Source organism: Motacilla alba, chromosome Z (assembly GCF_015832195.1).
Source record: "Motacilla alba alba isolate MOTALB_02 chromosome Z, Motacilla_alba_V1.0_pri, whole genome shotgun sequence".
NCBI lineage: Eukaryota > Metazoa > Chordata > Aves > Passeriformes > Motacillidae > Motacilla > Motacilla alba.
The window spans coordinates 31,916,311-31,942,224 of NC_052046.1; the positions used below are offsets into that span (position 1 = coordinate 31,916,311).

The 25,914-nt window shown below is 38.2% G+C and overlaps 1 protein-coding gene across 5 annotated transcripts in view; it reads left to right on the top strand.

The window, feature by feature from the left end:
• TNFAIP8 (TNF alpha induced protein 8) overlaps positions 1-14,681 on the top strand; it is a 33,249-nt gene extending 18,568 nt beyond the window's left edge. For 3 of the 5 annotated variants that reach the window (XM_038125234.1, XM_038125235.1, XM_038125232.1), the window contains exon 2: positions 12,779-14,681. In XM_038125234.1, coding sequence (XP_037981162.1) covers positions 12,779-13,344 — 566 coding nt within the window. In that variant the 3' untranslated portion in view covers positions 13,345-14,681. Of the gene's footprint in view, positions 1-7,208; positions 10,388-10,409; positions 10,792-12,778 lie in introns of those variants that run through there. The other 2 variants (XM_038125233.1, XM_038125236.1) reach the window with 2 other exon arrangements.
• Positions 14,682-25,914: the final 11,233 nt, after the last annotated feature.

Below are 25,914 nucleotides of genomic sequence, written 5' to 3' on the forward strand. Positions count from 1 at the left end.
TGGATCAGATGAGGAAGCTAGGTGGTAATATGAGCACAGGCCATGGGATAAACATGGGCTGTAGCTGATAGATTACTTCAGAGAATCACTGAAACTCAACAGGTTAATCATTTAGCTGTGATTGTAGGGTTGAATGCTAGATTGCTTTGAGAAAATTCCATTAATATAATTATACTTACGCAATCAAATCTTTTAATCCAAAATGAATTGCAAGTTTCACATGCTTAGGTTCAAATAAGATACAGTCCCTTGAGCTATCTGGTTGATAGAGAGAATCGTAGATTAACTGAGGCTTTAGAGAGTCTCTAGAGGTCACTGGGCACAACCTTTCACTGAAGGCAGAGCCAGCTTTAAAGTTGGATCTAAACTCAAAGTTAGATGAGGTTGCTCAGGATTTTTCCAGTTGCATTGACACTGTCTTCGAGAGTGGTGATGCCGCCACTTCTCTAGCAACCACATTTCTCGTACTTCAGTGTTTGGCAGCACTTGCTATGTCATTCCAAATGAGACTTCCCCTTGATGCTGCTTATGTCTCTTTTGCCCTCTTCTCTTTTGCTGTGCATCCTCAAAAAAGCCTGCTCTGCCTACTCTGTAGCTATTCAGTAACAAATTACACGTGTTGGTAAGGACCAATGTTATTTTGATCAAACCTGGCACTCTCAACACATCTTTGGTATCAGGTGCCCTACCTCCCTAACCATGCTGGTGACAAGCCTCTAGGACCTGCTTCCATTTGCCAGCTCCTTTTTTTGGGGAGCCCTGTACTGTTCACAGTATTCCACATAAGGGAAAAAAGTACTTTGGTTTCGAGTTCTACAAGTAGAACTTTTTCATCTTCTGAAATTGTTTGTTGTAGTGGAGACTTAGTTTCCAAGTCTTCCTTTCATTTATCTGAGATTATAGCATTTGCTGTATTGTGATACTTACACCTTTGGGTTGTTTTCATTGGAGACTTCGCAAACAACAGACTGCCACAAATGAGACAGAGGTTGAAGACCAGGAGCAAAAGTCAGAGAATCTCTGCAGAATCAAAATAAATACCTGGGTAAGGGAAGGGCCTTGCACGTACATTTGGTAAAACTGTATTCTTTACCAGTACTACTTCCAAGTTAGTAACAGGCTAAATTAATTGCTTCTAAGAATAATGAGTGTTTTGTTATATATTAGCCAGGAGTAGCTTAAGGAACATGTAAGGCTGAAACACTAATTGTAATTTGCAGTTTTTATCCAAAAACACACAGCATTTCTTTTATCAGTATTGATTTATGATTTGGTCAAACCTCCCAGTAAATATTACAGTTTCAGAAGGGTTCTTAAGTGCTGCTTTTTGAGAAGCAAAATGCATTCCCTCTCCACTCAGTCATTTAGTGTCCCTCTAATAATAAGTAAAGCAAATGAAAACTATATTGCAGGTGTTATTTCAAACTTCTGGGCTGATTTTTTGCTACAGTTAGACTACAAAATGTGGTAAGAGGAGAGCATTTCATAAAGAGGTTTTTATGCAATTTCGTGAAACAATTTCTGGTTTTCATTTCTCCATACTCAATAGAAATAGTAGGCTAAAACAGTTTAATCTATTTCATAATGGCTTTAAAGCAAAAATTATTTCATTTTTTGTCATTTTTAAGATTATTTTTTATGTTTGCATATTGGTCAGATACTTCATAGATCCAGTAGTATCCAGCAGTAGTACTGTTACTAGTAACAATTGCTGTTTATGAGTTTGTAAGAAATTTGAGTGCTTAAATTGGCTGTTCTGCATTAATGAGTAGCACTAATCTGAACAATAGCCTTATACAAATTTACACTAAGTTTTTTTTTTTTATGGTGGGAAATCTGAAAGTTACAGATGTTCATGTTTTCATGGTTTGCATAATTATATTTGATGAGTTGCTTGTTTTTTTTAATGGTAGGTGTACACTTCCTGTTTTGTGGACGCATCTCTGTCATGACTACAGAACAGGATACACAGTGGGATTAGCAATAAAATTCAGCTGCCAAAATCTTGGTTGTTTTAACCATCGTGTCAGCAAAAGCACAAGCCTTGAACCCATGGTCATTTGGAGACAGTCTTACTTTGAGAGAGAAGGAGAGAAACTCGGGCCTGTTCTTTGAGATATTCATTCTACATTCAAAACTTCGGGATGTTTTCTTACAAATTTTGTTCTTATCCCTAAGATTCTCTGCCCAGGTTGGGTGGTGATTTGACTCAGTTTCATCAGTTAATTCTCTGTCCCAGTTCTGGTGTGTAAGTTCATTTCTATTGCTTGGCTGGCAGGCAGTGAGAAGTAGAGGGCTCACATCTCCGGGTGGCACGTTGGATTCAGTCTGGGGAACTTGGCGTTCAAAATCTTCCCCACAGAACTGTTTCAGCAGAGGATTGGATACACACTGTATAAACTAATTCAATTTTCCCTACCTTTTGCAGAATTTGGTAGCAGCATTTGTAACTAGGCAGATTAGTAGTGAAAGGTCAGATAGTCTGTTTTGCATAGCAGTAGGGAAAACCTACATTTCAGTTTGACAGATAATGTACAATTGTCAGTGTCTGCATAGTCTTGTTCCTGCTGGCAGTTTGCAGTAATGAGAATAAATTACAGTAAAGTGGGAATAAGCACCTAATTTATTTGAGAGCGTTTATCCTTGAAAGGTTTGAAACCTGAAATTCCAGGGACATATTCTGATATGATTTTATGTATCTATAAAGGCCAGTAATTGCAAGTTTCTCTAGGCATTGCTGGTTGCCCTGTGATTTTAGTGGATCTCTAAGAATGTGATACCCTCAAGTCCCTATCCCAAAATATTTACATTCATACAGCAATTAATAAAGAACTGACTGAGTACATGCACAGACAAGCATCCATTTAATTAACTTCAAAGAGGTGTGGAGAAACCTTTGAAAAATGCAGAAACTCCATTGTTTTAAAACCTGAGGCTTTCATGAGGAATAGTTCTGCTTTTGCTATGTCCACTTTGCAAAACTATTCTACAAAGACAATTGTATTTCTAGAAAGAATAAAATTTTGGTTTAATAATAATGGAAGCAAGCAGATTACTCTGGTGAATATTTCAGTTACTGATTCCAAGGGCTGTTTTTTCCTACTTGTAAATGAGAAAATGAATGGATGTTACTGTTCACTTAAAAACATTTGTTTTAAAAACATTCACTGAGAAATAGTGATGTAGACTTCTTTAGGAACTTGAAACAATGAATCATAAATTTGAGCATCTGCAAACAATGGTAGATACTTCAGGAAGGGGTAGGAATAAAGTTTGACTCTGGTGTCGTGTAGTGAGATGTCCTCATCAAGCTCACAGCCTCATCCTCAATGCTGGAAATTAGAGATTTAAATTCTGAGATGCAAGACATTGCATCCTGGATGTATGTTTAAACTCGCATCTCTTTGCAGCAAGCAGTTGGTATCAAAATCAGTAACTTGCAATTAAATATTGATCCCTTTTTTGTGACTTGTTACTTGATGTCATGCAGTTGGAGAGGAGAGGACAACATTATGGTGAGGAAAAGAGAAAGTATTGACATTTTTATTTCAGTGCAAACATTTGAAATTTAGGTTGATGGTGTTTCTATTCACCACTTGAAGGCTTTCCTTCTCCTGGTTCAAATTTGCATTCCCTCCTTCTTACTGTGGGTAATAATCTTGGAAAACTCAAGATAGCAACAACCTTTCTTGCTATTGTATGCCTTTTCATATTCATGCCTTTTCATGATCAGTGCTGTCCATTGCTTAGTTGAAAATGTCATTTGATGCCAATGCAAAGTAAAGAAGCTAAATTGTCAAATTCTGCAGCAGTCAACAGCTGTAAAAAACAGTGCAGTAAAGTCTCATATGCTTTGCCCCAAGGAGAGAATTACAAAGAAGATGCAGGTTTAACAAATCACAGAAGAGTTGAGGTTGAACAGGGACCTCTGGAGGCTGTCCAGTTTTCAGTCAGTAAAATATACTTGCGACCTTTAAAAAGAAATAGGATTATTACTGCTTTGCTAGATAACAGAGTTCTGTATCCAAATAATACTGCCTCCTGATGTCAAAGAGAATGACAGGGTCACACATAATGTTTAACCAAAGATTCAGTTTTACAGAAGAAGTTTAGGTTGCTACAATATTGAAGACCTAGTTTTTCTCTTATGTTTTATATTCCACTAGAACTTTAGGACATTAATGAAAGCAAAACCAAGCTCATGAGAAATGTGGGGAGGTGGATTGGTGTTTTGACAGTCTCAAGTTATGTTTGAGAGTTTTGCTGTTGTTAGATCAAATATTTTAAATGTGGGTTTGGGTGGCACTAGTGGAAATAAAGAGGAGACAAAGCAAAGTCTATGGAAGATAATCTGTGTGCTTGGGTCTTGGAGAGCCTGTTCTGAGCTGACAGGGAGAAGAGAAGTGAAGAAGAAAAAAGACTCAATCTTTTGTTTCATGACTAGATGTTTGGATAAGGGTTGTGGGAGTATGAATACAGAGGAAACAGGCTGTAGCTACTAAATAATGGGAAAAGAACTTAAAATTTAGGGGTTGGTTTATTTTGCTCCTTGTGAAATAGGAAAGTAAACGTGTTAGGTGTGCAGAGAAAATTACCATTTCAGTCACCAGTTGTAGTCTTCAACAGTAATCATGGAAGCTGCCATGAGTGAGTGGTATGGAAGGCAGACATACCACATATTCAGCCATGCATTGAATGCCATAAAATTTATCCCTTCTAGTAAAAAAAAAAAAAAAAAAAGGTAGTAAAAACTAAAAGCTGAGAAAGAGATGAAGGGTGCCACTAGTGTATTAGGCCTGAAGAACTAAAGAAGAGCCGATACCTGATAAGTAAAATTCTTAGATGGGATAATTTATGTATTCTTTATAATCTACATTTCAATGTTGATATTGCAAATGAATATACCAAGCAGACACCTGAGAACTGAAACCCTGAGTGTCACTACTAGATTTTATACAGCTGGCCTGTAGCTGTGGCAGTCTTCAATGCCTCAGAAGTTAGTTTTGTTATATATATCTATATATGTACGCACACACACACGCGCACACACAAAGTTAATGGTAGCAATCCAGCCTGCTTTAAACATTAAAATGAAAGACAGATACTGAGGGAGTCCCATCCTCTATGTAAGAAACAGTGTAGCTGCAGATTGACAGGGAGAACAGGGAGCCAGAACTAGAAATACAGGAAAAACATTAACTAATTTCAAAGGCATTATAAGATCCCTCACAAACTTCTGTGCCATTTGAACTCTCTGAAGCCTCTGCTTTGACTTTCTTTACATGTGATTCAAATACATGCCCTTTTCATTTCGATGGCCAGGTTGTGCCATTTGCCTTGTTATTGAGTTCCCTATCCCTCTCATGCCAGATTGGCATCTCGTTTGGACCTTCCATTTCATTGTATTTTTGCAACATATTCAATTTCATTTTATCCAGTGGATTCAAAGTTCTTCAGGGCTGCTGGCCTCTGAGGTTTTCCTTCTGTGTTCAAGCCAGAACTCTTTTTTTTTTTTTTTTTTTTTATATGTATGTAGTTCCTATGCCTACAGCTAAGTGTTTTGGGGTTCATTTTTTGTGAGAAAACATTCTTTTTTGCCAGGATGGTTGTAAGAGCAATTAGATACCACTTTTTAAAATTTCAAATTTAGGATGCCACTTGGCTTAGGGAGCTTGCTGTTGCCTTGCTGCAGTTTGCTAGGTATTTCTAAGGCTAGGCAAAATATAGAGTACTGCATTGCATTTGATTGATTGGAAAGCATGACATAAGATACACTTTATTTCCTGTGAAAAGATTTGTCAGCATTATTATTCACTGTGCTCAGACACTTGGTAGATACAGGGAACCTGATACAGCCCTGAAAAGACCAACAGCTGAAATATACAGGCTGTGTATTTAACAGCACTGCACCAGTTGTTACATTCCAACAAGGACAACAAATGGTGGCAGACAACTGAAATACCAAATGAAGTTCATGACACTGCTCTGTGTGACTGTCATTTTCTTGGTTTAATATCCAGTCTATTCTGAAATATTCTGAGAGCAGTCATCTGAAGTTAATCTGATTTTTTTTCCTTCTTTTTAAAGCTACGCAGTTAATTAAAATACATGCAGAGGTTTTGCAGAAAATGGCTTTTAGGAGGCTTTTAAAAATTTCTAAATCAGCTACATTATATGTATCATGTGATGCATAGGCTGGTTGTGGGAAGCACAAGCATGTAAAACCAGAATAACTTGTTGGCACTGACTGCTCCCATGGGATTGCAAAACTCTGCAACATTCTTATTGGAAATAGCATAATTCCTTGCTACTCTACCCAGCCTTAACCTTCAGGTACATTTTGGCACTTCTTCTCACCTCTTGACCAACAAAAGTATTTCATTTTCTGGGTTTTTTTACTGGTTTGGTTTTGGTTTTGCAGCTAGAATGTGGATCATCTTTTGTGGTTTGTAAAATTTTGCACATTTTAATACACTAATGTTAGAATTAAATAGCAAAATCCAGAAGCATATAACAGTATCACATGTGATTTGCAAACATATTGGCAATGACTTACTGAGCATTTTATTGGGTGAGAAGAAGCAATTCTAAATGGTGTTTGCTGGCTTTCTTTTATTTTTCCCATGTTTCAGCAGATCAATATGTGCTCACTTTCAGTATGACTATGCAGCTCAGACATATTCTGAATGCTTCATTAGCCATATTTTTTTCTGAAATTGCTCGATTAACTATTGCTCCAGAGTGACTTGCAGCCTTATAGCTGACTTCCAAATCCAGTAAGACTGCTCACGCAATATTTGCCATGCATAAAGCTTGGCTTCAGATGGGGTGTTTTTCCTTTTGAAGGTCTTCCAGTGTGAATGCTAGAACTAGTGCACATTGCTGGAATAATTAACATTCTCATTGTATGCTCAGTTGGTAGACAGAATTTAGCACAATTTACCTGTTAGAACTGTAGGCAAATGTTACTCGTGAAAGAATGCTTTGTATGCATTGAAAATTTTAGTTAAAACTGTTTTCTAGTTTAAATCAGTATTCATATATAAATCCCTCTTTTTAAACACAAGGTGCCAAGTAAAATATTTGATCTTCCAATAAGGACCTCATGTACATGAATTAAAAAAGTAGAGGTGCATGTGAAAGAAGCAAGTACTGTACAAGGCCCTTGTTTGAGGGTTTTTTTTTTTCATTCCCCCTTCTGCACTTAGCCATTTGCTGTCTGGGTTTTCCACTGCCTGATGGTGCTTGCCCAACCCATGTGTCCGGCTGACGTCCTTCTATCAATAAACTCTGTGGCTCTCCTGGTCTCTTTCCACTCCTGCCCTCAGCCAGCAGTGAAGTTGCAGTCCCAGTGTCTGAGGTTGAAGAGTGAAAGCTCTCAGAGTGTTTCTGGTCTTCCATGTCTGATACAAGCCTCAGTTTTCATCAGCTTGTGAAAAGCCAATAAGTGAACAAATGCTTGTGAATGTGGAGACTGGCCAATATGCTGAAGTGGCTGTTTGGGAGCTGCTATTTTCAGAAGGAATTCTAGAAGAATTTTGGGAAGGATTGTAAGGATTTCATCATACCTTTCACCCAGGAAACTTTGAAGCACAGAGATAAGAATCAAAGCACTGACACTCTTAAAATAGAAAAAAGAAAACAGCATTAGAAAACCTTTTTGAAACTGTGACTCACTCAAATGGTTATTAAGAAGAAGCTATATATATCATTTGGCAGATAGAAAAATCAACTTACCTTGTTCATAACTGAAGATTTCATAGTCTATATCCTACCACTCAAGTTTTTTAATCATATTGTCATGTAATAAGTACATTGTGAAAATTGTTACAGCCCTGGTAACAGGTTTATAACTATTCTGCCTATTTTGTACCTCAGGACTTGTTTGTTCACTGGTACTAACTCTTGTAGTTTACCACCATTGGAGCTTTACCTTACTGAAGTAATGTATTTATATGTGAATTCATATATTTGTATGCTTCTGTATTTATTTTTTTTAATGTTTCTGGCCTGTTTCATTCCTACAAACAAGGGTAGACCTGTGAAGACCCAGAAAGCAGGAGGCAAAAAAATTATTAAAAATTCAGTACTTCTTTTATCCCTTCATATCTAGGCAATCTCATGATTTTGGAGGTGCATGACTCATGGTCACATACAGTCAGAGAGCATAACACTAATTCCACTTGATTTCAAGTTGCCTCCCTCCAGGGAAACAGTGCTCTTTCACTACAGGAGTCTGACTAAACATGCAATTTGTATGGCATGTGCAGGCTTTTAGCTGTAGTTCTCACACACAGTCTGTAGAGAAGCAAACACACACAGGATTCCCAGCAGGAAATCCATTCCTACATTTCTCAATGCTATGTGATAGTCTTTTAAATGCTGCCTGAAGCCATCAGTCAGTGCTGTCCCTTTCCTCTCAAGCCCATGTTGATGTTTTTGTTCCCAAAAACCCTCATCATTTTTGAGTCTTAACTCATGCAGCACGTGATGTTCCAGTCACTAAAATGAGAACTGGGTCTTAGGAAGCAGTGTTTCACAGTCATATTTTCTCTTCTTTTGAGACTATTCTGTCAACACAGTGAGTCTCTGAAAGCTCAGCTCTTGACTTGACCATGGAATTTATGTTGGTTTGCTGTAGTTTTTTTTTTTGCTGGATGCTTTTTTTTTCTGCTTCTTCATAATGAGAAGTTTAAAAATACTCTGAGACTCAAGTATGCATTGTTGATGTACATGAGGTTGCATATACTTAACTGCAAGTGATGTTGAATCTACCATAGACTGTTGTCTTGTGGAAGAAAAGAAGCTGGGTTTTTTGCAAATACTGCATTTTTTTTTTTTTAATTTAACTAAAGTTGAGACATAGGGTATGTGGTAATACTGTTATAGTCATTTGCCACAGTACAGAGAGAGGTCTGCTAACTTCCATGTGAGGGAAAAGTCATCATTGCAGCCATAAGTGTGAGCCTTCTTGTACTTTTATAGCAGTCTCCTGAGAGTCTATTAATCACAATTTAAAATTTTCACTAAAAGTTTACACTTCCACCACAGTTTAAGGAAAACCTCTGTATGGTTTTAAATATTTTTAAATATTTAAATATAGTTTTAAAATATTTTGGGAAAAACACATGCAGAATAAACATTGGACATTGTATATGTCCTGTATTTATTAATTTTAATACACAAAATACCATGTTAAACACATATACTGTGTGCTTGGCTATGAAAATAAAGAAGTTTCATAATTACTAAGCTCAACAGCTTTCACAGGAGGCAGTCTCTTGTACCTTGTTTTCTTGTTTAAATAATAAATTAGGAGATTTTAGAGATGTCTGCATTTTTCCCAAGATTGATCCTGTGAATTTCAAAGTAATGGAAGCAGGATTTCTTCTGAGAGCCTTTCCTCTTGGACTACCTTCCTCTGTGGAGGCATGGCTTTACTGCATATAATCACGCTTATTTGAGTAGTTTGTGCAGAAAATGACATCTCATTGATTTCAAAGGCATATTTTTGATGATAACCTTTTAAAAGGTAAAGTATAAAACTGCAGAGGAAAGAAATTGGAGCTATAAATAGCAGTCATGAGGTAAACCCAACTGTGAGATGCTTAAAATTAGTGGGATTACCAGCAGGTCACCAAAGAAATGACACTATTTCAGTTTAAAGTGGCAGTTCTAAGGATATAACCTGTCAACACATATGGTGTGGTCAGACATCCAGGCCAGCTATTGCAATCACTTTCAAAATGTGTCTACATACAGTCATCCCTAAGTAGTTGTATAAAGGTGCATTTTCAGGTGGTGGTGTCTGAAATTGCAGTCCAAAGTTTGAAATGGGATGCCTGGCAGCCCTAGCATTGGGAGCGCTGCCCTCCTCAGCACAACCTGAGTCAGGCACCTCTGATACACTGATGAGCATCTCCACTTGCAGATACCAGGTTAATGTTTTAAAACCTCTTCTTGACACGTCACCTGTCCTCTCGAGTCACAGGACCTTTCTTTTCCCTCCCTGTCTGTGAATTGTTCCAGTTGTCAGTTGGCAGGAACAGCCCTCAGTGTTGCACTGCTTGCTCGGCGCTGCAATTTCCTTTCAGCTCTCTCTTCAAGGAAGTGAAACCACTGAGATGTATTCTTGCATTTTGAGGTGCCAAAGCAAAATGAAGCACTGCAGGCAGGAGAGAAAGGTAGCTGAGAAGAGCTGCCCTTACAGTGAGGAGGAAAACCCCGTATTCTCTCTGTGATAGCTTCTGACAATGTTTCAAAGCACACAATAAAGTGTGTGCTGCATTTACCAGAATAAATACGCCACAGACCAGTCTTCAGCTTGGGTGTTTTGCTTCTCTTTCTGCTGTCAGCAGTAAAAACTGCAATTACATTAGATGAACAAGTAAGTAATAGCTTTACTGTTATTTAAGGAAGTATGTGTGTTCATTCTGAAGAAGTTCTGTACTCTTACTGCTTAAACTGAGTTTTATTCAAACTGTGAAATAAATTTTTAGTCTTTCTGTCATTGGCAAGCAGGAAAAATTCTGATTATAAACTACAAAGAGTTAGGAAGTTCCTTTTTTGGATTGGTTGAAGTACTGAAGTATGAATTTTACATATTTAGCAATTAAATTAGAACCCATGTAAGAGCACAGGGAAAATGAAACTAACTTCTGTGTACTTATAGCAAAGTAGATGGAAAATAAGGCATGCTGGATAGCCCCAAAACTTGGACAGATACTAAGAAAATACCTTAAGAGTTCAGCAGCTTTTGGAATGGAGCAGTTCCTGTTTTGGTTAGCAAAGGTAACTACATGTTGAGTTGTACTTTATAAAATGTAAAATTATGTCATATAAGAGGGTTTTTTTGTTGAAAAACTGTAAAATATTTAGCATACTGCCTAACAGTAACTGCTATTAGTAGGAACATCCATATCTATGTGGAGTGTCATCAAGGAGACCTCATAAGCATTAATAAGACTTTAACTAATAAAAGTTATGAAATAACACTTGATATTGCTGTTTTGGAAGAGAAAGAAATCATTCATCTGTAGATCTTTGTAAAGCATTGGCTGTTGAGTTCTACTATTTGACCACCCTTTGGAAAACATGGATTAGTTTTACTTTAATAGTAGCTGTTGCAGTTTTAGCTTTAAAAACACAGAAAGAAAGAAGATCAAATATTTTCAGGTCAAAATGACTGCTCAGCATCTTTAATGTCTTCCTGTATCTTTGTGGTTGAGAAGTGTGTCTGTCTTGTGATCTTGAGTGCTTTGCCCAAGATAGTTAACAAGGGGTTCTTTGGTTTTCAAGTGTCCTCTTGTAGTAAACATTTTTAAAATGTGCTCAGACACTTCATGCTTCAAAACAAAATACTGATATGCACTGAAAGTTGTAACTAACAAACGTGCTTGAAGGTTTATGGGATAATAAAAAGGGAGCTTGTTATTAAGTTTCTCAAACATACTCTTGAATTAAAAATACAGATTTGTGTTTCATGTCCTGAAGGACAAGTTTCTTCTATTTGCTGGAACCCCGGAGGCACCCTGCATCTGAACACACCCAGCTGCCCACATACCAGCAGTTAAGAGGAAACCTTTTCTAAATTCAGGGATTTACTGACTGACATCTGCAGAGTTGATGTTTTCATTAAAAGAAAAAAGAAAATATTTCTAGTCCCTGTGTTTGCTAAGCAAACCTTTCATATGTATAGTAAGTATAAACAGATGTAGTCTTCCTTCCCCCTGTCTGAGACTCCAGGAGAGCTGCAGCACAAAGGCAGCCATTTCCCAGACAATTCTACCTGAAAATACCAACTTACATCTGTCTTAATGGAGAGAGTGCTGCCAAGGCAGTGTCAAAAAATTGTTGCTGACAACAGAACAAGTGATAACATTTCACAAGTCAAGTTTCTGAAGGATTGTTTGGGGTCTTTTAACAGGAACTTTTTGTTCTTTTGAACAACAGTGCAAACCAGTCATTGGGTGTATTAGTGCAATCAAACATAATTTTAGAAGTGGAAATGTGGTCAGTCTAGGATCTACTTCATTGGTCACAAAAAGATACTTTTAAAAGGTTATGCTCACAATTGTTATGACAATCCCTAGAAAGTAAATGTCTTGCTTTTACTGCATAAAATACAGGACACAGAAATGTTATTCTGTACTTGCTTTTCTTCTGAGAACCATTGTCTTCAGATTCCATCCAGAGAGAATCTCGGTGTTGTTTGCTTACCATGGTATTTTGTCTTTCTTTTGTATTTCTGCATGGATATCTATAGATATGTATAAAATAGATATCTTAAAAAAATTAATGTGTTGTGTTTGCATTCACTGATCATGTAAAATGCTAAGCAGGACAGGCTTTATAATGGTTGCTTCACTGAATTATTATCTTTATTTGAGTAGCAGTGGTTATTTGTCATGACATTGAAATAATCCTGGTTTCAGATTTCATTATGAATGTGAGAATCAGATTAGATTTGTGAGTCATCTGATCAAACAGAGCAGTTTTATTGCCTCTATTTGAAATTTTGTCAATCCATATATAGAGACATCTTCTGAACCATTTCTGAGCAAGTTCAGTTGGTATTTTCTCAAAAGTAAAACTGTCTGAAAGAATGTAAACCTAAAGAAAAGAGAGTTTTAGGGATTTAAATACGGGTTTTTTTCTGCAACTATGTTGCGTTATTTTTGTGGCACTTAGTAAGACTATTGTGAATGCATAAGTATTCCTCAACTGTCCAGAGACTGTCTGTTAAAAGTACTGACGGCACACTTTTTTCTTCTCCTAGTGGCCACAGATGTCTTCAACTCCAAAAGTCTGGCCATTCAGGCCCAGAAGAAGATCCTTGGAAAAATGGTGTCCAAATCAATAGCAACTACTTTGATCGATGATACAAGCAGTGATGTTTTAGATGAGCTTTACAGAGTAACGAAGGAATATACACAAAATAAAAAAGAAGCAGAGAAGATCATCAAAAACCTCATTAAAATAGTCCTCAAATTGGCAATTCTTTACAGGAACAACCAATTTAATCAGGATGAAATAGCACTGATGGAGAAATTCAAGAAGAAGGTTCATCAGTTGGCTAAGACCGTGGTCAGTTTCCATCAGGTGGATTATACCTTTGACAGGAACTTTTTGTCCAAACTCTTGAATGAATGTAGAGAGCTGCTCCATGAAATCATTCAGCGTCACCTAACTGCGAAGTCACACGGACGCATCAACAATGTGTTTGATCACTTCTCTGATTGTGAATTTTTGGCTGCCTTGTACAATCCCTTTGGACCTTATAAAATTCATTTGCAGAAACTTTGTGATGGGGTCAACAAAATGCTAGATGAGGGCAACATATAAGTACTTGTACTAGAGGTAACTGCCTATGAGTTATTTGTAGATGGAACACTGTTGATTTATGAAGGAATAAGGGAGCATGCAAAGAGGTTTTTTTACATTATGACAAATCTTTCCTGAATATCTCTATTAATTGATTTCTTACTATGTGCTATCTGTTGCTATTCACAGTCTATCTGGAATGAAAATTGCACATGACTTTTTTTACTGTGCTTTGCCTATGGAAACAGCTTGATAAAGACAATCGAACAGAATGACTCAAGTAGAGTAAGAGTCTTGCAAGATAGATATACAGACCAAAACAATATGCTGTCAGACAATCTGCATCTTTCATAGATTTACAGAATTAATTCTAAACTATCAGAATCCAGTAATGTTGGTAACAGACTATCACGGTGATGGTACACTCTGTAATTTCTTTCATTTACTTATAAAATAGACATATTTGATTCAGTTATAGTCTTTTATGCTCTCTGCACAGATAACAGCTTCCTAGTGTTGCCATTATGAATCATTGAGTTTTAAGTAAAATCAGTGATGCTGTCACATAGTCTTAACAGCAGGCTTGTGCATCTCCAGCTCAGAGGTGAAAACTTCCTGTCTGCAAGGCAGGAAGAGATCCAAGTAGAGATCCTTATAGACCTGCACAGGTGCTTGCTTCCTTTGACTACATGGGGATTATCTGAGGAATAAGCTATAGGAAAATAGCCGAACTGGGGAAGACTATTCCCAAGAAACTGCTTGTGGTACAGAATTTTAACTCTGCCTTGATAAGATAAAACACAGTGACTTCTCTGTGCAGTTCCTAAAGATTTTTAGAATTCTGCTAGTAGAATCATAGAATCAATCATTTGGTTTGGAAGGGTCACAATTCTTTTCGAAAAGATGTGAGTCGGTATATCTGATATGATAGTCTGATGTGTATGATGATGTGAATTCACCAAAGTTGATAAATAAATTGCTAAGTTGATAAATAAATAAAAGCCAATTTGCTTTGTGTACAATGAAAGCAGAAACAGAAATTAATGTTATCATTGTGTTATATACTATTTAATGGAAAATGGAATTTTAAATAAATTTTTTTCTTCTTTTCTTCCTACCTTTTATCCTTCTTCTTCTTCCTCATCTTCTCTCTGCCTTGACATTGGGGATAAAAAATGTGACTTTCTAGACACTGTAATGTACTTAAAAGCATGAAGTTAATACATTTCAAACAGCCAAAGACTTTTTGTTAGGAAGCATATAAAGAATTTGCCATTTATTTAATTGCCAGTGTTTTTGCTGTTTGCTGTGTCCTTTTGTTTTAATGAGTAAACCAAAGAATATTTGCACTCCAAACTTCTCTTGTCTTTTTTTTTCCCTTATATTTTAAATTCTAAATTGTGCCAGCAACAAAAGCATTGCAGCATCTGACATACGATTTCAGCATTATTTGTGGTTTTTAAGAGAGAAGTTTAAGTTTTATTGATGTTAGGTTGGTCATTAGGCTCTCAATATTCCTGGAAACCTTGACAGAGAACTGTGTTCAAAATGTGAATTCATTTTAGGGAAGCCATTGGTGTTCAGCAGAGAGAGAAGATTGATGCACTACTTGTCTGCAAACAGCTGGGAACTGATGAAAGGACAGTACACCAGAATTTGCCAAGAGGTAACTTATTAGGTTGACATCTGAAGGAGTATTATGTAAGATCTTTTGCTATGCTTTGCCTAAACAGTAAATACAGTGTGTTCTGTCCATCAGAAGTTATGTATAGGGATGCAAAATCGCGGAGAAAAATTGCACAAATTGTAAAGAGTTTAGTTTCTGGTGTATTTATTTTATCTTCCTGCCTAGAAATACCAATTCTTCCTCCTGGGGTGAGAATAAAAAGGAACTTTAGAAGTTAAAACAGTTTTATTTACAAATCCTGTTTTTAAATTATGTCCGGATTCTCCCAAAATAGCCTAGTTTGTAACAAATGGTAACAGTTACTGAAAGGAGGAGACAGCACCTTGTTTAGAACCAGGTGTATTACATGTGTATGCTGTGTAAAGCACAGAAGATTATCTTTGGCCATGAACCAGAATATTTTGATTGCTGAAATTTGAATTTTCTCTGGGGAAAAAATGCTGAATAATCGTTGCACATCAGTAATTAACAATTAATTACATGTATATGAGCCATGTACATTTTCAGTGCCCAGGACCTTCCTACTGAGCTGCACTGTCTGGCCATTTACTTGTTAGAAAAAGTGAAAATTGCCCATTGAGATCTGATTATAAGCATGAAAATTTTATAGCTAAGAGAACATACATTTAGCTCACAATTGAGTTACATTCTTCTGAGATGCTGTGACAATGGTTCTTGTCTGGCATTCATTTTGAATTACAAAAAAGTGAGTTCCATAATAATGAAAGAAACCAATTGTGTTTGGTTTCCAAACACCTACCATGTTCTTCTGACATAGCACTCAGGCTAAATACTTTTGCAGTTATTTTTTTTTCCTGCAGCATACATAAATAGTGGCTTTAATTATGAAAATTCAGAAATAAACTGACAGCATTTTTGCCTGTAGTACACTTGTATGAAGGCATTGACCCTCTAGCAGAAACTTGACATAGTCAAGATTGTAAAAAAGGTTACAGTCTCCCTGTTTAACTATGGGTAGCATAATCCCGTAATTTAGTATTGCAAAATTGATAATGCTGTGTTTTAATAGGGTAATAATTATTAATACATTAAAATCCAGTCATCATAGATTCATTTTACAATGGGCATTTAAATCTCAGTACCTCAGGTGATGCTTAGTTAATATGTAAAGCTTAATGCCATCAAAATACATGCTGAAGTTCTGGAACTTGAAACTAATTTTATAGCCTTATAGAGGCATTGAAAAAGTGCTGAGTCAGACCTTGGATACATTTTACAAGATGTAAACAAACATGATTTCATCCATACAACGAAAACAAAATATAGGGAGGTTATCAGGGCCATTGTGTGTGGGCTTTTGGCTTTTGTCCACTCCTTAATTATGCTTGTGTGCACAGACAAACAAAAAGACACAATTGGGTAAATTACAAGCCTTATTCTTGGCCTTGAGTTCTCTTGAGATTTATCTCCATTTAGGAGGTACAGAGATCATAAGGAATCTGGAAGCTTTCAGCAACTGATGTGGAGTGATTTGTGGTTTTGTTTTGTTTTTTTTCCCTAAATCATGTTTCCTCTAAAAAAAGATTCAACCCCACCCATAAATTCTTGTAAAACAATAGAGTGAGGAGATGGCCAGTTGCTTTCTCATATCTCTCCCTAGTGAGACTACATTTTCCCAAGAAAACAGGGAACTGATTGTGATGGCAATTGGCTTCAGTAACTTTCCAGCCCCTTCTAATTGTAATGGCTATAATGTGACTATTTAAAGGTGTACTGCAATTCTGCATGTAGCTCTTCAAGGGAACAGAGTGTGCTCATTTTCAGGGTCTAGCAGAGAGGGATCTAGCCCACTTCATTGTAGAGGGGATAGTGTTAAGAATAGGATTTTAAGTTGTTCGTTACATGGGCTCGGATGGTCTCTCTACAATGAGCATTGGCTGTCCAGTGATCACCTACCACAGCTTTCCTTTGCCTTTTGCTGCCATTCTGAGCAGCTGACACTTAAAAGACAAGTCAACTCCTTTTTTACTGTTTTCACCCCAGGATTACATTACATGGTAATCTAAGGAGAAGGGTTAATAGGCTATATTACCTGCTTTACTTAATGAAAAACCACAAATAAACACCACTTTCCTGATTTGTTGGTTTGCTTGTTTGTTTTTTTTTTTCTTTTTTTTTTCTTTTTATCTTTTTTTGGGGGTTTTTTGGGGGGTTTTTTTGGGGTTTTTTTGGGGGGGGTGTTGCACTGGCAATGTAATTTGATCTCTGAAAGAATACTCTACATACTGATTTAGCTGTTAATTCTCTTTTGGCTATAATCTATACTCTCATCAGTGTGATTTTCAGTACATGTACTTTGAATATATATTTTTTTTTCCCAGAAATGCTTTTGAACATATTATTTCATATACATAAGATGAAGATTCCTGTTTGCATAACCATTTGCAGAAAAGCTTTGTTACAACTACTTTTTATGGAGATCTAGGCAGGTCAGCCAGCATTCATGGTCAAGTGGCAAACATCTGTGCTCTGGATAAAACAACTGTCAAAAGAGATTATAATTGTCTAGAAAAGTTCTGTAATATGCATTTCACATAAATGAAACATCTTCTGTGTGGGGAAGTTTCCTATTTATCTTAAAACCAAATTGCTGTGCAAAGCTGTGACTATTACTCAGAAAGTTTAGACTTAGTAATGTAGTTATTTCCAGTTTGTGAAAAAAAAAAAGCAAAACCCAACAGAACAAGAAAACTTGCATTTTAAAGAAGTTTTGAAATAATTATCCATTTTACTATTTTAATATTTTCATGCTGAATTTTGCATACTGCAGTTGACATTATATTGCGGCTTTGTAATTCATATATAGTATGAAATATTATAGGTTAATATGTGATTTCTTTTTATGTCTATAAAAACAAAGGAATGATATCTCCATACACACTATGTCAAAAAGCTTTCTTTCACAATTACAATAGTGCTCAGTCTGTGTAACAAATCAAATTTTCTTAATGTTTAAACTACAAATTGCTGAAGTGACCTCTCTTTTCTTAGTACTCAGTTTTATTACTTAGAGTTCTGTTTTCCGATTTTCATGTTGAGATTTATGGGCAAGACACTCCTCTGAATCAATACCCACTTTTTCTTGTGAGCTTGGGAAATACAGGTGCTGATGTATATCTTGTAACCATCTGTAAATTTCTATTGCTAGCACAACACCAGTTTCTGGAGAAACATCCCTTATGGCATTTCTTTCTATTAGGGAGCAAATTGAAAAGAGGCATCTTACAACTTTGGGATGTACCATAATTACACAGTATCAAACAAAGAACCAGACTTTAGTGATTAAGAATAATGTAATTAAGAAGGTACTTTGCTTGCCCAGCTTTCCCAAGCAATCAAAACTTATTTGCTATTTGTTGTTCTTCCCTGTGGGAAAGTCTTAGTTTGGTAGGTGGAGGACAAAGGCAGAGCTTCCTACAGTTACTGTGATTTAGATTTAAATTACTTTTACATGTAAGGCCTTCCACTGTCTACTCTAAACATCTTAACACTGAAGCTTTTCCTTGGCTTTATGACAAATTAATTCCTATTTCAGTTTGCATTACATATTTGGGTTTAAAATGTGTTTTATTGTGCACATAAATATGAGCAAAAACAAAACAGCAGCTGGCCTTGTGCATCATATCATGCTTTCTAGATACCATGGGTTTTTTTCATTAGGTGTTTTGGTTTCTTAGTGGGTATATTTCTGAGGCTTTCCATCAATTCAGGTAATTCTAAAGAAAAATTGTTTGCTTTTCACACAGTTGTTCTACAGTTTCCGCTGGCACCTCGTGGCACCCTAATGCTCTTCATTTGGCAAGACATTTGTGGGACATTTTGAAGTACATTTCTTCAGAATTCATTTATTGTTGATTTTTCTGGCCAAGCTGCAGCTAATGGTGGATGAAAAATATTGTTAGATTTAAGTTGTGTGAGGTTTTTCTAATACAGTGAGTATGGTGGCATAGATGAGATAAATCAGCTCAAGTAGGGCCCACATACCAACAACCCTTTTTCTCTTGTGTGGGAATACAAATGCACTAGTTATGCTCCATTACCGAATAGTGTTGAAAAACTACTTGGCTTTCTTGAGCAGGATGTACTGTTTTATTTGGGGAATCTATTTCAGTAGCTGGGCTTGGCTAGGGTTCTGAGAAGTCCCCTGGCTGTTGATAGCCTACAGTTAATTAAGGGTTTCTGTGACATGAAAGAGCAGCCTTTCCCCATTCCAGAATCACTGAGCTGATGCTTGCAGCTTACTTCACTGACTGGAATGGAGATACTGTGTTTTTTTGCTTTGCTCATTAGGGGCTCAGTTTTATTTTTGTGGAGAGTCACAACTGTGCAGGATCTGCTAGGCCTACTAAGAGGTTGCAGAAGTAAAAGCAGCTGAGGCCAACTGGCTTATATTACCCCACAAGGCTTTGAGCCAGGGGGGGAATAAGTGCATGGGTCCAGGGACATGACATGAGACCAGCTCCTTTCAAGAGAGCTGGTTCTGTATCTCAAGGATCTTGATAATTCAGCAATGGAAAAATTATCTCATCCTTGGAACTAAAGTGAGTCTCTTTGCCCAACCAAAAAGCTGTCTCAGTTACAGGCTGCCTAACTTGATTTCAGTGGTATGGACACTCCCAAAGGTACATTTGCTGTGCTATCATATGAGAAACTATTAGGGAAATGTGGAAAGAAAAGCTCAGCACTTTTCTGGAAGGAAGGGCTGTGATGAGACAAAGATCTCATTAAGTTTTCTTTGCCATCCACACTGTGATAAGGACTGCTGCCTGCTGTAAGCACAGGCATTTGACTCTGTCTAAGACAATATATTTAATCCTACAGTTCCAGTATCCTATGACACTGTAATCTATAGTTTACCCCAAAACTACAATTGAGGGGCTCATGCTACAAAATGTGGAAACAGGGAATGAGGCCCTTTAGAAAACAGTATCAAAGAAAACTAGTCTTTGTTACTCTTTGGAGCTGGGAGAACCTTGGGTGGGGTATTTTGACTTCCCACCTCATTTCTGATTAGAAGAGCAAGTGCTGAAGAGGAGTACAAGGTGTTTATGTTGTTAGCTAGTTGACTGTTCTCCGTCTTGCTTCTAGATGGAAGGCTATTCCATACTTCATGTATTCTTGACTAAAATTGTTCTTACTTAATTTAGGGAGGAATTCTCACCGTGGAATACAGACTATTTAAACCTGTGGTGTTTTGCTTTCATTTGCATTCTTGGGATGGTTGGGGTAGAAGCTGGCAGAGTGGGTATTTCTGAGACACAACTGGAACTCTGCTGTTAATCTAGGGGAAATGAATGTATCTTGTGCACAGAGAAAACTTCTGTAAAATTGGGACTAAGAACTGTAAAATGCCCTTGGTGGCAGCTTGAAAGGCCATTTTAGAAGGCACAATTTAAAAGTAACTTACCTTTTGTAAGTTACCTTTTTGCAATAATTTGTGTTCATTGAAAGAGATGCCTGGATTTATTCTATGAGCACAACCTCTTGGAATTTTTAGCTGTTCTAAATCTCAGTATGGCTGTTAATTCAGGAAGCAAGTGGACCAAATCAGTTTTCTTAGGAAGCATTTCACGTCTTCCATCTATTCATTAAAGATGCAACTCATCTGCAGAATCTGTTTACTTGTAACTTGATAGTGCAAATACACACCTGATTTCCACAGGATGTGACATATCGTTATTTGCCAGTCTTTCTACTTCCTGTTTTAGTTCTCGTTTTTAGTCCTTGTGGGGTTTTGCTGCCTTTTTTTCTTTTTTTTTTTCTTTTATTTTTTCCCCCCTTCAAGGGAATCAATTTAATGGATTTTTCATGAAGAATCATTTAGGATGAAATAGTGTGGCTGTGTTATGGGAGTAACACCATAACCTTTTGCTGGCACCTCCCTAACTTGTCACCACAGGATGCATTTTCAAAGCTGCAGATGTGCACAGGCTTTCAAAAAGTTTCTGCTTCAAAAGTTTGTTCTACTACTGTGTCTCTTCATACCTGCTCAGCAGTCCACCGAGCCCTGACTGACCTAGAGCTTCGGTCTCCCTTAAATCCCAAGTCTCTGATGGAATCAAATGGAGAGCTTCCATAGCGCTCTGCTTGTACCCCCTGCTTGAATTTTCCACTTAATTGAGTGGTATGTGCAACAAATGCCAAAATTAATGTTTCTTGCCAAAACAGGGATATGAGACCTCCTATGATGTGCGTTGTTGACAACAGCTATAAAAATGTTTGCATTTACATTTGCAGTTGGTGCATAAGAATGTGTGCACTGTTTACTACACAGTAGGCTGCTCCTCAACATCTCATCAGGAAAGCTGCTTTTCAGGTTCTGAAGGTGACAAACAACAGATTAAATGGCAAAAAATCCACACTTACTAATTGCCGCAGGCTCACAGAAAAATAAAAGAAGACAAGAGAATGGAAGCTAGAATGGAAATACTACTATATGCTGATATACTGCAGATGAAAGGAATCAATGGAAATATTACATTCAAGCTATGAAGAATTTCTCGGGGGCCGGGGGGTTCTAAGTAGTTTTATCTAAAAACTTTTACTGAGGGGGTAATTACTATGGTGAGCTGGGCCATGCAGTTGGTTTCTGTGAGATAAACATGTGACCAGCTCAGGGCCTGAGACCCATCAATGACCTCTCTGCACTGGCAGCCAGAGAATGGCTGCAGAGAGGGAGAGGGGAAATGGAGAGGATGACCTGGCTCCAAGCAACGCATCTTTAGTCACAGCAAAAAAAATCTGTGTTCACAAACCCAGGGACTTTTAGAGCACTAAGGCTGTTGGGAGGCACCATCTGTTGGAGGCTGTACTTTTGCAGTATTCAGTGAAAAGTGCTACAGTTTTTAACATGGATTCCGTATCTAGTTCCTAGTCATGGCAGGAAATATCTTCCTCTTCAATCATGTTTGTAGAGAAGTCTTTGTTCCCAGTGAATAGGCCTCTGCAAATCTTCATGAGCAAAACCATTTAGCAAGCAAATAAAAGTACTTGAAAATTATCTTTATAATCCAAAAAGATCTTTTAGCAATGTTAAAAAATAGTGTAAAAAAAAAAAAGAGTAAAAGCAAGTCAGTCAATTCTTTTACTCCCCCTGAATTAAAGTTTCCAAGGTGATCGCCATCTCCAGCAGCAGACAGTAGACACCATTTCCAATGGGATTACAGGTCCCACGGTACTCACAATTGTGGGAGCCCATAGTGCAAGCCCCTAGTTTACAAAAGACTTGTAAAAGAAAAAACGGCCAAACCAAGTTATCTAACCTGTTAGCCAAAAGATGTTAGCACTTACACCAGTTTCAGTGCACAGCAGGAAAATTTACTGTAAGTGAAAAGAACTTACCTGCTCTAGGCATGGAAGCATAAAAGGAAAGAAACATCATCACATTCAGTATTACCAGGTACTGTGTGGTTTTTTCCTAGTGAAAAATGTCTGAAATGTCAGCATAAATGTTAGTGATAACTATATGCTAGTTCACACTGCTCACCAAGAGACAAAGCAATTTTGTTCCTCCTTTTTGAATTGACTTATTTTGTTAAACCCTGTCTGGCTGTGTTTGGAATGTGGATGTCCTGCTATTATTCTCGGACTATGGCTCAATCACTGAAAACTCACTATGGCACCTGATCTTGGTTTGTGGCTTGACACCTACTCTGCTCATGTTTCCATCTACCATCACATCAATTTGGTAAGCAGCCGCAGTCCCATCATAGCTTTTTTCAGACTAATAAAGGTATTTTCTGATAGCTGTATGACTTTTGGAGCTAAGCTCTTTTGACTGCTAAAGGAACCAATCAAACACTTTTCCATCCAGAGTGGTTCTTTGTATATTGCATCTTTTTAAGACAGACAAGTTTAACTTTAAAAACATAAAATAGAGAAGCGATGTACTGTCTCCCCAGTGTGCTTTATTTTGTGTTCTACAGGAAAAAACACCAATCTGTTGAGGAAACTCTTAATTGTATTCAAGTGTGAGCTCTCCCTTGATTCTAATCCCACTCTATGCACAAAAATAAGATAGCTGTAAAAGTTCCTGACTTGTTAACAAGGCCTGTTTATTTGGTATCTGAACAACAAATTCTGCTATGGAAATACCTCAGGGACTGGTTTTATTTGGCCCATGTAACCACCTACTTCTAGGCAAATTCAAGAGTAAGTCCCATTCTTGAATAGCCCATCATCTATTAAAAAAAAAACAGGAGATGGAAGACTATGGAATGTGAAAGACTAGAGCTGAAATGGCTTGTTCAAAATAATGAAAGATCTGGTGGTGGACAGAATCAGCACTGAAAATGTACCTGGTTTTCTTAGGCCTTGTTTATAGAACTGCCCATGGATCTGAGCTACTCTAGATTAATACGGTTACATAGGGGATTATGCAAATAAAATTGGTACCAAAAGGATGACCACTCAGTCCTTGTAGGTATTTCCAGTCTTTACTAGATGCTGCTCTCACAGCATCCTGGAGACTTCCCTTTCTTTTCCCAGGTGGGAGCCTAATCCCACACTGTAGCAACAATAAACAAAACGTTGAGTGTTGAGGCTGAACCAAAGCTCACAGATGTTAAGGGCTCAATCTGTTACTTCCTCAGGAAGGGCAATAGCAATCTGACTCACTCTGCCCTCCTCCCCCCCAGGAAAGAGCCTCCTCCTGCTGCCAAGCACAGCACAGCCAAACCACAATCAGCGATGTTCTCTTTGCAAAACACACCCAGTTGCACCGGGCCTCTCACTGCTGGGCAATTCGCTCTTCTATTGAGCTTCACTCAGATGACATGGACAAACTTCCAAAGTTTAATTAGTTCTGAGGGTATTTAGTGCTGTGACAGACTAAAACATCTCAAGTGCAATGGGTTGTTTCTGTGCATAGTCAAGAATAATTCCCCACACTTAAAACTTGTGACTGATTGTAGGTTATTTATCTGATGCAGTTTCCCTTGGCTGCCTTCAGAAATGTTTTTTTTTTCCCCTGTGGTTTCCAGTAGTTTCCCTGTGGGGGGTACTATGAGTGTGGGCACTTAGGGCAGTCTCACCTTAGCACGGGCTCGCTCTAGTGCCCACAGTGTAAGTTGCAGTTCAAGCTTTCAAACTCCTGCAAGCCGAACTGTGCTATAAAACCATAGACCACTAGTCTCTGTTGCTACTGTTTCTAAAGGAATGAACGCTACAAATTATTTGAGGTCAGAAATTATAATTTATGCTATTTTGAAAGTCTCCAAATAGCTGTTGCTCAGGAAACTATCACCTTTCTTTAGTGTAGACAGTAAGGCATTTACAGCCAAGAAGATAACCAGGCAGCAAAAGCATTTTTTCTTTCTATTAGCTCCAGAAATAATCCAAAGTTTACAAGAAAGGTTAATACTGAATAAAAGTTAATCTGTGCAGAGGGAATATATAGATGATTTCCCCAAAAAATAATTCTGTGTATTCCTTACACAGTCCTCTATTCCCTGAGCCCCTAGATTTAAGCATTGGCCCTATGAAATGCCAGAACAATTACATTCTGAATAACATTGTCTCACACAACACCTGCAATAATATAATGATGAAGTTTGTATAGTCGTACTTAACCCACTGGCTGGTTCAACTAAACACAACGCACTCTGCTACTCTTTGTGCCTCACTCCGTTCTCCTTTGCTTCACCATGGGGTCACTCCCACAGGCTGCAGCTCTTCATGACCTGCTCCAGTATGGGTCCCTCCCATAGCCTGCATTCCTTCAGGAACAGGCTGCTCCAGTCTCCCACAGGGGTCACAAGTCCTGCCAGCAAACCTGTTCCAGTGTGACCCTCCATGAGGTGTCTTCTCTACAGGCTGCAGGAAATCTGGAGCTGGACCACCTGCTCTCACTCCTTCACTGGCCTGGGTGTCCACAGGGCTCTTTCTCCCTCAGCTTCCCCGCTCTTCCACAATTGCTGCAAAATGTGTTTTATATTTTCTTGGACATGTTCCCAGAGGCACCACCAGCAAGCTTTCTGAGGATCTGAGCCGTGCCTGGCGGTGGGTCCTTTGGATCCAGTGGGAATGCTGTGCTGGGCCTGGGAATGCCTGCAGGCCCTGGGTGCCTGCACCCAGCACTGCCCTCCACACACGGGCAGCCAAAATCTGCGGGGCAAAGAAAGGGCCATGTATTGCACTTCACTGCTCAATACAGAGTTCCCAAGGCTCAAAGCAGTGTTTCCATTGGGAAATAGAGGGAGAGAAAAATTGCACACCACGAACAAGATTACTATTACAGTTACTAAAGAAGTAACGGTAGATTAACTTTAGAGGCATGATGTCTTACGCCACGGTAGCCTGGTATCGCAATCCAGCCGGGCAATGGCCTTGTTGGGCATGCGGACAGGACAGGACAGCCCGCTCCTTCCCATCTTTCACAGCAGCCAGCCTGGGAAAGCAGGGCCAGGCAGGGCTGAGGCAGGCCATACTGCCCCCATCCTGAGCCCCTCCTTGCATCCCTTCCTTACCCTTCTCATCCCTTCCTCTCCCCTTGTCTTCCCTATCTCCCTCCCTCCCCTCTGTTCCAGATCCCTTCCCCACCCATTCCTTTCCCTTTCCCGTCCCTTCCTCTCCCTTTATTCTTCCCCATCCCTGCCTTTCCCCTCCCTCAACCCTTCCCCTCATCTCCTTCTCCCTTCCCTCTCCTCCATTCCCCATCCCTTCCTTTTGCATGGAAAATCACACTATGAAAATCCAGTGTCCATGAAGGAGACAGAAGAGTCCTGCAACTTTATTCAAATAAAGGGATAGAGTTCACCCCGACACACGCCTGCAGGATTTTATGTCTCGAGGTTTTGAAGGGTGCAGCCCCCTTTTATTGTAAAACTCCAGGTCGCATGTTGTCCTCTTCCCTTCCCCATCGCCTGAGGTACTAAGAAGGTACA